The sequence below is a fragment of the Fragaria vesca genome, linkage group LG4, assembly GCF_000184155.1.
Source record: "Fragaria vesca subsp. vesca linkage group LG4, FraVesHawaii_1.0, whole genome shotgun sequence".
NCBI lineage: Eukaryota > Viridiplantae > Streptophyta > Magnoliopsida > Rosales > Rosaceae > Fragaria > Fragaria vesca.
In genome coordinates this window covers 4,938,232-4,950,042 of record NC_020494.1, presented here as the reverse complement: position 1 = coordinate 4,950,042, position 11,811 = coordinate 4,938,232, and the positions used below count along the sequence as shown (strand labels likewise).

The following is an 11,811-nucleotide window of genomic DNA, read 5'->3' as shown; positions in this document are numbered from 1 at the left end:
GGGATCGAGTTAGTGAACATTGAAGTGGTCACTGAGATTATCTGATCGATCTCCTAGTTTTAGAGACCAAGCCAAGAGTCCATCATGCATGCGGGAGATTAAATTCGGAGTCATACTCAGAGATAAATTTTTAAAAAAATTAATAAAAAAATAAGATATCATACTAGCTCGTGTACACTTTGCAGTGAGATTAATCTCCTCATTGCGTGCTGTTATTTCCCTATATAGTAAAGAAGGTGCAGCAGCCACACTGTTTAAAAGCTCTCGCGAAATGATGATTATGTCCTTATTTACATCATAATTATAGTCATGTCATCTCTCTTTAAATTACAGTTTTACCCCTCTTCTTTTGAGAGACGATTGAAGGTGCAGCAGCCGCACTGTTTAAAAGCCCTCGCGAAATGATTATTATGTCCTTATTTACATCATAATTATAGTCATGTCATCTCTCTTTAAATTACAGTTTTCCCCCTTCCTTTTCTAAGACGATCTCTCTCTCTCTCTCTCTCTCTCCCCCTCCGTTTTGGCACAAGGTATAAACCTAAAACCCTAAAATAACCAAATTCAGAGCCAGCCAAACGTAACGACATGTCGCTTTTTAAGAGAAACGACAATCGTGTGGGCTAGGCGGAGACGAGGTGTAGTGGCTAGGCGGTGACAGGTAACGTTGGGTTCTTTTGTTAAAGATTTGAATGAGTGTCAGAATTGTAAAATCTTAAGTCGGTACATGGGCGTTTTTAGGTTACTTTGGGTCGTGCACATCTTCTCTTTGATTCTTTCAAGTACTCCAAAGTGAATCGGCTAAATCGATCGATCGATCGATTGTGTAATCCTTGACAACTAGGTCCCTCTTTTTGGAAATGATGATTCTGTCCCCATTTACATCATAATTACAGCTCTGCCATCACCTTTTAAATTACAGTTTTACCCCCCTCTTTTTTGTAGATACCTAGTTGTCAAGGATTACACACTTGATCGATTTAGCCGATTCACTTTGGAGTACTTGAAAGAATCAAGAATCAAAGAGATGTGCACGACCCAAAGTTACCCGAAAACGCCGATGTACTGACTTAAGATATTACAATTCTGACACTCATTCAAATCTTTAACAAAAGAACCCAACGCTACATGTCACTGCCTAGCCACACCTCGTCTTCGCCTAGCCCACATGATTGTCGTCTCTGTTAAAAAGCGACATTTCGTTACGTTTGGCTGGCTCTGAATTTGGTTATTTTAGGGTTTTAGGTTTTATACCTCGCGCCAAACGGACCCTAAAATTCACAGCAGCTGAGTTCATTGCCCTCTCTTCTTCTTCTTCATCTTCAGGTAATTTTGGGTCCTCGATTTTGGCTTCAAGTTCGAATCTTTACTCAGATTAGGGCTCACCTCTAACTTAAGGATTTCTTCTCCATTGAAAATTTTCTCTTAAACACTGCTTGAATCGAAGCTAGACTATGTATTTCTCACCTGCTTCAAATTTTCAGTAATTTTGAGATGTGTTAAAGAATCTAAATTTGATTTTGTTTCAGTAATTTTCAGCTCATTTTTGCATCCAAGTTGTTTTGTTGAACTCCCAAAATTGATAGAATATACAGAGAATCAATGAAAGGAGGAAGGAAGAATCTGAAGAGGGCCGTGGAGGAGCAGAGCTTGACACTCAGCGATGGCCATTCTATAATGCAAGTGCTTTCTCTACGTGGTTCCAATCTCATTGAGGTAATCAAGAAGTTAAGTTTGTCAAATCTGCAGCTTGGTTTGTAAAGATTGATGCTTTGGTTTGTTAGGGTCAATTTCTGAACTTTGGATTCTTACAACGCAGCTCTCATTCTCAAGTCCAGGTCTCATCTTTCTTCTCTGAAGAGATTGGGTTATCTTTTATTTATTTATTATTATTATTTTTTTTATGTTATTGGATCAAAGTTTATGTTTTTGGGTTCTTTTTCTTTGGAAAAGTTCAATCTTTGAGGCATTTGTGTTGTCTTTGGAACTGGGTTTGGCTCATTTTGGGTTACGTTTTGATTGAGCAGAAAGTTCATGAAAAGATGAAGACTGTTTTTTGTTTTACATTCTATGTTATTTGTGTTATGGATTTGTTCTCCATTTTCTCTGTTTTTCATACGTGGAATCAGCTTCAGAACCATATGTTTCTCTGTGTGACTTTACCTTTTTCTTCTTTAGTAACTGATCAAGTTTATGGCTTTGAACAGAAAGAAACTGAAAGCATGAGTCTTCCTTTTTCTGTTTAGTCACTTAACTTTCAGATTCATTTCATCAGCTTCGGTGAAATCACAGTTTGACATTTACCACTATTTGGTTGCAATGCCGTTGAAGATTTGCTTCCCAAAATCTGGTTATTTAAGGTCTATGGTTGCAAACAAAATGGGATGACAAATGAAAAGAAGTTCATCTCTACCTTGCTATCTGTGTGTTTGTATCGATAGCTCTGAGTTGCTTGAATATGACTATATGAATTTACATACTGTTATAAATAAGGGGATTTAGTGAAAATCGGAAAACCCAATTTCCAGTTTGGTGTCTTCAAATATTGTGCTTGTTCTTGAATTTGTGGACTGGATGAGGATAAATTGAAGTCGATTGAGATTTGGCAATGTGTTAATCCATGCTTAGCTTGAGTTTGATTGTGTATCTACTTGCTCGGAAGGTAATGGATGCAAAAGGAGAGAAATATTTGGCGTTGTTTCCGGCTAAGTTTTCGAAGAGCATGTGGATAAAACAAGGTTTGTTCCCAAAAGCTGAACTAGTTTTAAGGTTTTAGTGCCGATGTACCCAGAAAGGCAATGTTTTATGTTACTTTTTTTTTTCATTGGGCGGGGAGCTTTGTTGTGGTTGATGCAAGTGAGAAGGACAAGGTTATTGAATCAGGCGGTAAAGTGGCTTGTATTGTTTCTCAAGTTCTGTTTTTCGAACAAGTTCGTGCACTTCGGAAATCACCAGAATGGTGAGTGTTCTATTTACTGCTCAAAATGAGTTTTAAATCAGCAAAACCATGTCATGTGCCACTATCTGACCAAATTTTTTGTTGCATCATTGATTCATTACTAATTGTGACTTGGGTATATGCCGCCATGTAAAATGCAGCTTGTAGCATGAAAATTTTCATATTACGATGGCATGTGAAGTATTTTGGTGGTCTTTCTTTTGCTGCATATCAAACTTGTAAGTGTTCCAGTAGAAAACTCAGTTTTACTTTAATTCATACATTAAGAGACTAAGGGTGTTAGTTTTCACTGGTGAGAGTATGTGCAGTAAAAAAGGTCTCTTTAGTCCTGTATGATGACGTGGTTTCTCTGCCTAACCTGTAATTATATTAAGGATCGTATACGGTAGCTATAGGAAGTATAGTTCAATTGAATTGGCATCCTAGTGGTGCACTTCTTTTTTCCTCTTTCATTTCAGATATGTCTTCCCTTGATTCTCTCAATGTCTCTGCTCTTCTTTGCTGGTATTTCAGTTCTTACATTTTTTTGGCTATCTGATTGTAGGCCTGAAATCTTCAAATCCACGGTCTCAGAAGAACCATGTGGAAGTCTGAAGGGACACACCTCCAAGCAAGAAGGGAATGCGAATGACAATGAGGATGACTCTAGTGATGATGATGGACTTCCTCCATTAGAAGCCAACATGAACAGGATGAGACCGGCTGAATGGCAATCAGAGGAAGAATCGGATTCAGATACAGATTCAGGAACTGATTCTTGAAATACTGTTGTAAACAAACAAATGTGGAATGAACATATGACATTTACAAATCTGTGGTCCTAACTTTTGTTGAAATGACTGTATTCATTCAAAATGATGTATTAAAGATGCAGACAGCCAATTGCAAATGACATTTATCCATGCATCACCTTTTACGTACTAGCTAAACATTTATGCAGAACTCCACCACATAAGTGAGACTTCTCCTTCAAGTTAATGTCAGTCTAAAAAGTATACGACAGAGATTGCCAAACAAGTACCGGTTGGATTAGGTTTTGTAGTGTTGGGTGTATATATCATTCATTTAATCCAACAAGCTGGCATAGCTGCATAGGTGCCATGCCTAATACACTATTCTGTGTAATCCAACAAGCTGGCATAGGTGCCATGTCATCAAGATTGCGCATCCTTCATATAATATCAGCAACCTGGTGCAGATATGTACTATACTACATTACTACTATTACATCGATCATATCGCTAGGGAAGTCGACACCGCACTCCCTCAACTTCCACATTCAATAAAACTACCTCTTTGGTATCTCACTTTCTATATTTTGTTTCTCTAGCAGCTTCAACGTACGTACTTGGCCTTCATATATAGATATCGTTCAGATATGTCGACGGCCATCTTAATTAGGGTGTTCATTCGAAACTCTTGTCATTTATTTGGAGAAAAACAAGAGATCGATTTAAGCTCACCATATGCATGTAAAGAGGACAGGACAGGAAGATATATATACTTCAATAATGAACGATGAAGCTCAACTGTAATTATACCATGAATCTAAAACATCTATCTGCTTTAAATACAAAAATTAATAAGGAAATTAACTTTCTATATCTTTGGTGACATGGATTCACTGAGGCCGAAGGAGAAGTATTGTTCTTTACATCTCCAGCTCTCTAGCTACCTTGAGACAAGAAATGGCGGAATCAAATCCTCCAATGGCTGTCCGTGAATCCGTAATCAATTCTCCATATTTTCATTTTCGGGTAATCTGATATCACCAGAGAGACACCGAATTTGAACTCCAACAATAAACCATTTCTTGAAATTACATTACATGATTGTACAATTAGTAACCGCAGCAGTCGCACTTGCAGCAGTAAGAGCAATATCAAACGCCCGAAATGCTTGGAACCAACTATTCTGCAAATATATAATAGAAGTAAAGATTTAAAAAAGAAATCATCAATCTAATATCTAGATCAGAATCAAGTGTGCGATCGATGTAACAACCACATTGCTTTTGTGTTGAAATCATGTGACAAGATCAACAGTACTCACCCTTTGAGGTGCAGCAGCAATGCAGTAATTGATATTGTAAACTGTATTATTGTAAACCGCTGGAGTCGGGGGTGGAGTGAATGCCTGCATTGTATACCAACCGCATTGTCAAAGACTCAAGAGATTAGGCAGAAGTATGCTTGTACAGACACTTGATGAAAATCAGCAACTTGATATTATGAGCGTTTTGAGCTGAATGGATATATCATATATGTACTTGACGAGCTATCACACATATATGGAAGTTATGGAATGCAGATTATTGATTTATCCTGCATAAATTTGATAGAGAATGTAATATAATTAGGTACCATGCTGAGATCCGGTCGAGCATAGGGAGAGAGGCCTCGTTTGGAGCGCAGCAGTACATGATTATCCAAGAAGTAAGTGTGGTTCTGGTACGGGTGATAGTAATTTCGCTTGCTGTAGCAGGCAGGACATAGATCAAACGTAGGGCGATGCTCATGAACCCCATCAAAGCAAGCAACGCAAGTGAAATACAAACCGCAGAGGTGTACGCCGCAGTGGTACCCTTGGCATCGGATGTACCTCGTTTTAATGATGTAGTAGAAAGTGATAACTTCTCCAAAATCCAACCCGCCATCGCCATTGCGGTCGAGTAGTTTGAAGAAGTTAGGGTCGTTAATAATCCAGTTGTAGCCGCTTTGCTGGAGGAAGTCATTGAACTCCAAGCAGCTGATATGACCGTCACCGTTCGTGTCGATAGATCGGAAGAAAGACCATGCCAGATCCCGAAGCTCTTGAGTGCCATTTTCGTAGTATGCTAAAGCAGCTGCATGAAGTTCTTCCATTGCCATGTAGTTAACTGCTAGATATTTTAATACAGAAATCGATCTGTTAGTATAAGGAGGCATCCAGAAGATGACATATTTGACTGTTCAGTCACTAACAAAATCACCTGTTAATTGGAAATGAACCTAGTTTAGACCTGAAATAAAAGCTTCAAAACACAGTCCAAGACATAGAAACAAAATCATCTAACTGGTTAAGTTCTTCAATTCATAGCTATTTGAATCAAGTCGAGTCCTTCATCTCACCTTAAAAGTTAATTGATCGATGTACTTGCGTCGTGTAAGTCCTCCTGAAAGAAGTAGTTAGCTTCCTTGGATCAGCTTAACCAATTTAGGCCTAGTTAGACTTATGATCGGAAGCCAGTGGTGACGAACATACTTTATGGGTTTCAAGACATTGACTCTATATGCGACCCTGAACATGCACCAGTCAGTAAACTATCCACTTGACAAAAATAAATCCACTAATCTATGTACTCGTAGTAATACCGAGTCTTAATCAGTTAATTATACCAAGTTGTTACCAGGAGAATTGGCGCGGGAATATGAGCGAGTGAGCGACCATGTCGCCCCAAGGTTAAACAATCGACACTGTAAGAATTTATATCTTTTAGAACACACATTTTGCCGTACACATTTAGTGTGTGTTTTAAAATATAGTCATTTACAACATACATCTCATGTGTGCCGTTAAAATGTCCTATGGCGATGAGGAGACCGATGAGGTCAAGGGAAATGATATTTTGAGTATACATGTGTTTAACTTACCTATGATATCATAACTTCAATCAACAATGGTCGCAAGGACACAACTTCACATATTCAGACTTAATTTGCTTAATTCTTACATATCTAAACTTTTAAGTAGGATATTGACCGCCAAAATACTAATAATGACGGAAACCCCCTCTTAGATTCAATCACAATTCTTCCTCTTGCAAGCTCATCTTGAATCATCGCAATTATGTATGATCTCTAGATCTGAACATTCAAAATGATTATTTTGGCAAAGCATCATTATGGCCAATTTGCCATGTTTTTCAAGGAAAAATAACAATTTACGCCGTTCAAACATCAGTACACCAATGTGGTAATACAATATAAATGTTAAGACGTAATGTTTACTAGCAAGCGAATTCATACACGGACAGACTTTTCATGCATTTTGCAAATAATCAAATATAGACTTTTCATATGTTCTTCTTAGTTGGTTCACACAAAAGGTTAAACACATAAGATCAAGACTCGGTTACCAAAGGTGACCATGACACAGTCCAAGTCTCCAAGCTAGACACCACTGTCGACGTACATTACTTCAAGACAAGAAGACCAAGACCTTAATTTGATGGGTGACTATCCAGCACGGTTCCGGGGACTGAAAGAGTGGAAGTCTCCTCTTCTGATTTCCCTAATGACCCGCTCCAAACCTCCAAGTCAAAACCATGATATGGTCGTCCTCTGGAAAGTGCTACTTTCTGATACTAAAACCTAATTCTATATCGCAATTCTGTGATAACACTCGATTAAACTCGCAGTTTGGAAAACTAGCAACGTTATGGATCTCACTATTCCACAGTGAGTGAGGAGATTGTGAATTTTGTTTAGCTTCCGGGCAGCAGACTAATAACCATGGAATGACTTCTCAAGAATCAGTCCTAATTAGCATGTGATTCTAAACAGTATGCAGCCATGGAAGCAAAATGAAACTGACAAACGAAATGTACAGACTAATCCATGTACATTCCACATTCACCTTATTGGAAAGAAGCACCACTGTGTCGGAGAGAGACAGAGGAAACAGTTCCTGCCGAATGACTAGATATTTCAAAAGATTGGCTTAAAATCAAACAGAAGCTTTACCCACTAGCCAAGTCAGAATTATGTACATATGTTTACCTCGAATGTTCATATGCATCTCTGCCAGGGTCTAAGCCATATAACCCCAGAACATACATTAAGTGATTGGACTGTTTTTAAGACCACATACGGCACAAACAAGTTAAATTGGTTCTACTGCTGTTGGTTTTGCTGTCTCTGTTGGGAAAAATTGGGATGATTCTGTGTTGTGCCCTGAAGTTGTACCATATTAGATTGAAGATTCTGAGCATTTTGCGCCATGTTACCAAATGCACCTTGTGAACCATGCTGCTGTTGCTGCTGCTGTTGTAAGGGCATCATGCCACCAGTATTTGTGGCTCCCATATTAAACACTACAGGCAAACAGCCAACAATATATAAACGCTGTACATTCTTAACAATACAGGAACAAGAGTTGCATACGTAGTAACCTACATAAGATAGAGAAAGGATTTATATCATACTTTGGTCGGTCAAAATCTGGGAAGCATGACTTCTCTGGGGATTGTTGCCAGGCAATTCAAACTGTGTCAAAAGATCAAATTGGCATTTAGTCGTCATTCTATCAGTGATTGTCAAATACATTATGCAATTCATATCATTAAAATGAAACAGCCATCATTAAGTTACACATTAGCGGATAAGATATAATGAACATGCCAAGTGAAAAGGTCACAGACTCAAAAGTCACAAAATGGTAACTTCTGTCTTCTTGTTGTGATTTATATTAGATCAATAAAAGCCCGTGAAGACTCCAAAAACTTGCCCATGGTATGGTATAAGTTTCAGAGTGATACACTTGTAGGTTGGTGTCCTTCACCAGCGAAGGGGCAAAGCGTATATCGTATCATCAACTAGAATGTAATTAGCAACTTAGAACTTAAGACCAGAATTTCAAACAAGATGTTGTCCTTTGGTCCGTCACCAAAATATGACTTGGACTGAAGTGATAGAATGTTCTCTACTTTCTTAGGAGACTTTGGTTCCAAATCCCAGAATTTCGAACATGATGTTGTTCTACGGTCCGTCACCAGAATATGCTCGGACTGAAGTGATTAGAACGTTTTCTACTTTTTTAGGAGACTGGTTCCTAATCCTAGAGGCCCTCTTCTAGTCTGAAACCTGATTTTTAAAATCCAAAATTCAAGAGCATCTCATTCGATGCTCAAAGGCATTTACCCCTAACAATTCACCCATATTTTTCTAACTAATTCACCAAGGCAAAGCAAAGGATACCATATTGGCAGTACCTGCATTCGTGGCAGAAGTGATTGTGAAGACATGGTTGCTGACATGTTTGGTATCTGGCACAGAAAGAATTAAAGACAAATAAGACAGCGACTCAAAAGAGGATAGAAGACATCATTTTCCAGAAAAGGAAACAAACAACAAAACTCGAGTTTTGCTAACATTATACTATATTTTGGAATCCAAGCACAGTACTAATGGACTTACGGGGAAAAACGCGCAATATAATCTAACATCCACTTTGCACCGTAATGCATTGAGAAATTACAGTTGATGAAATAGATAAAAAGTAGAACAATGAATAGAAAAATCATCTAACCATTTGATTTGGTGTTGTCTGAGCAGCATTAAACAGGCATCCTATTAGTAATTTGGCTGCTCTTGCTATTGCTATTGGCAGTCTTCTGTGGGATGTTCCTCTGCATGATCCTGATCGGAATTCCACCCAAATCAAAGTCTTCCTTCAAAGACCTTTTTAAGAACCTGACGTCTGTATCTGGGAGCTCTTTCTTCCCACTAACAAAGGCAACAAAAGTAGGTGGTCGTGCTTTCACCTGTGTGAAGTACTTAACCTTGGGTTGAGCAGACTGATCTTTCCAAGAATGCCTGCTCATAACCTTACACAACCAACGGTTCAGACGAGCTGTGGACAACCTTGTACACCATTTTTCACATGTATCAATAACCTGGCGCATGACAGCTGCCTGACCCCTTCCCTCCAATTCTGATATGAATACTACTGGTATTCCAGTAACCTGGAGTATAACCGTCTGAATTTCTTGAGGTACAGCTTTCATAACCTTGTCACAAGTTTGTTGTTCTTTCACTAGATCCATCTTGTTCACAATCACCACTAGGCCACGCCCTTCTTCAATAGCCTGTCTAGCTATAACTACTTCATCATGCTTCAAACTTCTTCTGGCCTTTGAGATCTCTTTGGCATCCAGGACCAGAGCAACTACATGAGCTCTCATGAGACTCTTTCTTGACTGCACGATGCTCAAGGATGATGGTCCTTTCTCCATCTTTGTTCTCTGCAACCAGCCTGCAGTGTCAACCAGGTATATAGTTCTTCCTTGAAATTCAAACTCGGCTCTAATTGAATCTCTTGTCAGACCAGCTTCGGGACCTACCAGCACACATTCTTCTTGTAACAATGTATTCAGCAAAGTTGACTTCCCAACATTGGGTTTCCCTACAATTGCTAACTGTAAGGGCAGCTTACTATCCTCAACCTCACAGGAGCTGTCGTCACTGAAATTGCCCTCATCAGTGTTTTGATCATTGTTTAAGACATTCAGTATATAATCCTCAAGCATAGGCTTTAGACTCCCATAAAGGTCTTGCATACCAAGTCCAGTTTCAGCTGAAATGGCAATAGGGTCACCCCATCCCAACTTATAAGCTTCAGCAACAGCCGCAGCAAGTGACCCACTACCATCAAAAAGAGACTCCGACTTATTCATGGCAACTACAATATTGATTCCGGGTGCATTCTTGCGCAACCACCTTCCAACCTACTGATCGAGTGGGTGTAGTCCAGCTCTCACATCTATAAGGTAAACCGCAAACTGAGATCTTGCCAAAATACTCGCAGTCATCCCTGCTGTTCTGTCAAGAATAGAACCTGAAGTAGCTGCTGTTTCTAAGCCAGCCGAGTCCAATACTCTGAATCGTAGATCACCCAATTTAGCAATGCCATCTCTGAAATCACGAGTAACGTGATCATCTGGTGTGTTGTATACAAGGGCCTCCCGCCTGCGGATCAAACGATTGAACAAAGCTGACTTGCCCACATTTGGGCGCCCAACAAGAATTACAGTTGGTAGAAGATTCTTTTTCACTTTGGTGAAATCTATAGGCTTTTCATACTTAACTCTAGCTTCCGATGTTGCCACATTACCATCAGAATCAATATCGGACCCCTCCAAATAAGCACTTGCATCGTTGCAAGAATCAGTATCAGAAGGTTCAACATCATGTAGCGTGCAAAATTCCCTTGCAGGCTGAAGGATACAAGGATGCAAGACTGAGATTGACCTGCCATGAATCCAACTCAAAGACGGTATTCCAATGTGACAGAACAAGGAAGTGGTGAAAACGATCGAATGCAAGTCAACTCTCCATGTCTCCGTATGCAGAACTGGGGGACGACGTTACTGGAACTCTTAAGTGAATTATGAAGAAGACCATAGCCAAACTTCCTCTTTTGAGCTGAAAGTGAGCTCCATGAAGAAGACATACCAAATGGTTATGTCTGTATACCTGAGTTCCTGTAAAATTTCAGAGACAAATAACAAAACTATGAACTTTGATCATTTAGGCTCACTTTTATAGTCCTGGTACGAACCCAATCTCAGAATCACAAAATGACATAGCCAATTCAAAGTAGCAACGAAAATTCCAATCAATAAGCAACCCAACAAATTGTTCAGAAAAAAGCATAAACGAAATAGTAAACTACAGTTTAGTTACTAATCAAATTTCAACTTACAAATACATCCTTTACACAATATCTTACACATTTAAGGACAAATACTAACAAATTAGGACAAACTAATATCATCATGCCATCTGTCATTACCTATTTTACCCAAATACCCTTCTTCCCCATCCATAAAAATAGCCGAAAAAATCAAAAATCTCAGTTCCCAAACCTAACGTGATCGACTGTCTCTCTTGTTTTCTCTCTTCTCTGTCACGAACAGTGTCGCCGGAGACATTCGCCGGAGGAATTTCGTCGTTTTGCTTACCGGAAAGCTCAGGAGAGAGTCCGATCAGGCGTTGATCAGTTGCGGAATTCAATTGTTTTGTCCGATCATCTCTATTCGTCACCATCAGTTCTCTTCTGGTTCGTAGAAGCGATCTATTCTTCTCTGAGAT

The 11,811-nt window shown here is 39.1% G+C and overlaps 2 protein-coding genes and 1 pseudogene across 3 annotated transcripts in view; 1 reads left to right on the top strand and 2 right to left on the bottom strand.

Annotated features, from left to right (window-relative positions):
- The first annotated feature begins 1,602 nt into the window (after nucleotides 1–1,602).
- On the top strand, nucleotides 1,603–3,720 carry LOC101290949 (probable RNA-binding protein EIF1AD-like). The gene is made up of 4 exons (XM_004297892.1): nucleotides 1,603–1,716; nucleotides 2,663–2,742; nucleotides 2,837–2,959; nucleotides 3,504–3,720. Exons 1-4 carry the CDS (start codon nucleotides 1,603–1,605, stop codon nucleotides 3,718–3,720), a joined length of 534 nt encoding a protein of 177 aa, XP_004297940.1.
- A 1,063-nt stretch (nucleotides 3,721–4,783) lies between these two features.
- Nucleotides 4,784–5,823, bottom strand: LOC101315429. The gene is made up of 3 exons (XM_004297891.1): nucleotides 5,323–5,823; nucleotides 5,012–5,095; nucleotides 4,784–4,873 (listed from the first exon to the last, which is right to left on the bottom strand). The coding sequence occupies exons 1-3, from the start codon at nucleotides 5,821–5,823 to the stop codon at nucleotides 4,784–4,786; spliced, it is 675 nt and encodes a 224-aa protein (XP_004297939.1).
- A 2,010-nt stretch (nucleotides 5,824–7,833) lies between these two features.
- LOC101315142 overlaps nucleotides 7,834–11,811 on the bottom strand; it is a 17,222-nt pseudogene continuing 13,244 nt past the window's right edge. The window contains exons 3-7 of the transcript XR_184567.1: nucleotides 11,194–11,201; nucleotides 9,282–10,968; nucleotides 8,931–8,984; nucleotides 8,145–8,205; nucleotides 7,834–8,033 (exon numbers count right to left, since the gene is read on the bottom strand). The product of XR_184567.1 is annotated as a GTPase Der-like (transcript). The remainder of the gene's footprint in view (nucleotides 8,034–8,144; nucleotides 8,206–8,930; nucleotides 8,985–9,281; nucleotides 10,969–11,193; nucleotides 11,202–11,811) is intronic.

Coding starts and splice junctions, on each gene's coding strand:
- LOC101315429 (XM_004297891.1), bottom strand. CDS start 5,823: ATGGAAGAACTTCATGCAGCTGCTTTAGCATACTACGAAAATGGCACT. Junction 5,096..5,322: donor CTCGACCGGATCTCAGCATG/GTACCTAATTAT, acceptor TATACAATGCAG/GCATTCACTCCACCCCCGAC. Junction 4,874..5,011: donor TTGCTGCTGCACCTCAAAGG/GTGAGTACTGTT, acceptor ATATATTTGCAG/AATAGTTGGTTCCAAGCATT.
- LOC101290949 (XM_004297892.1), top strand. CDS start 1,603: ATGAAAGGAGGAAGGAAGAATCTGAAGAGGGCCGTGGAGGAGCAGAGC. Junction 1,717..2,662: donor GTGGTTCCAATCTCATTGAG/GTAATCAAGAAG, acceptor CTTGCTCGGAAG/GTAATGGATGCAAAAGGAGA. Junction 2,960..3,503: donor CTTCGGAAATCACCAGAATG/GTGAGTGTTCTA, acceptor ATCTGATTGTAG/GCCTGAAATCTTCAAATCCA.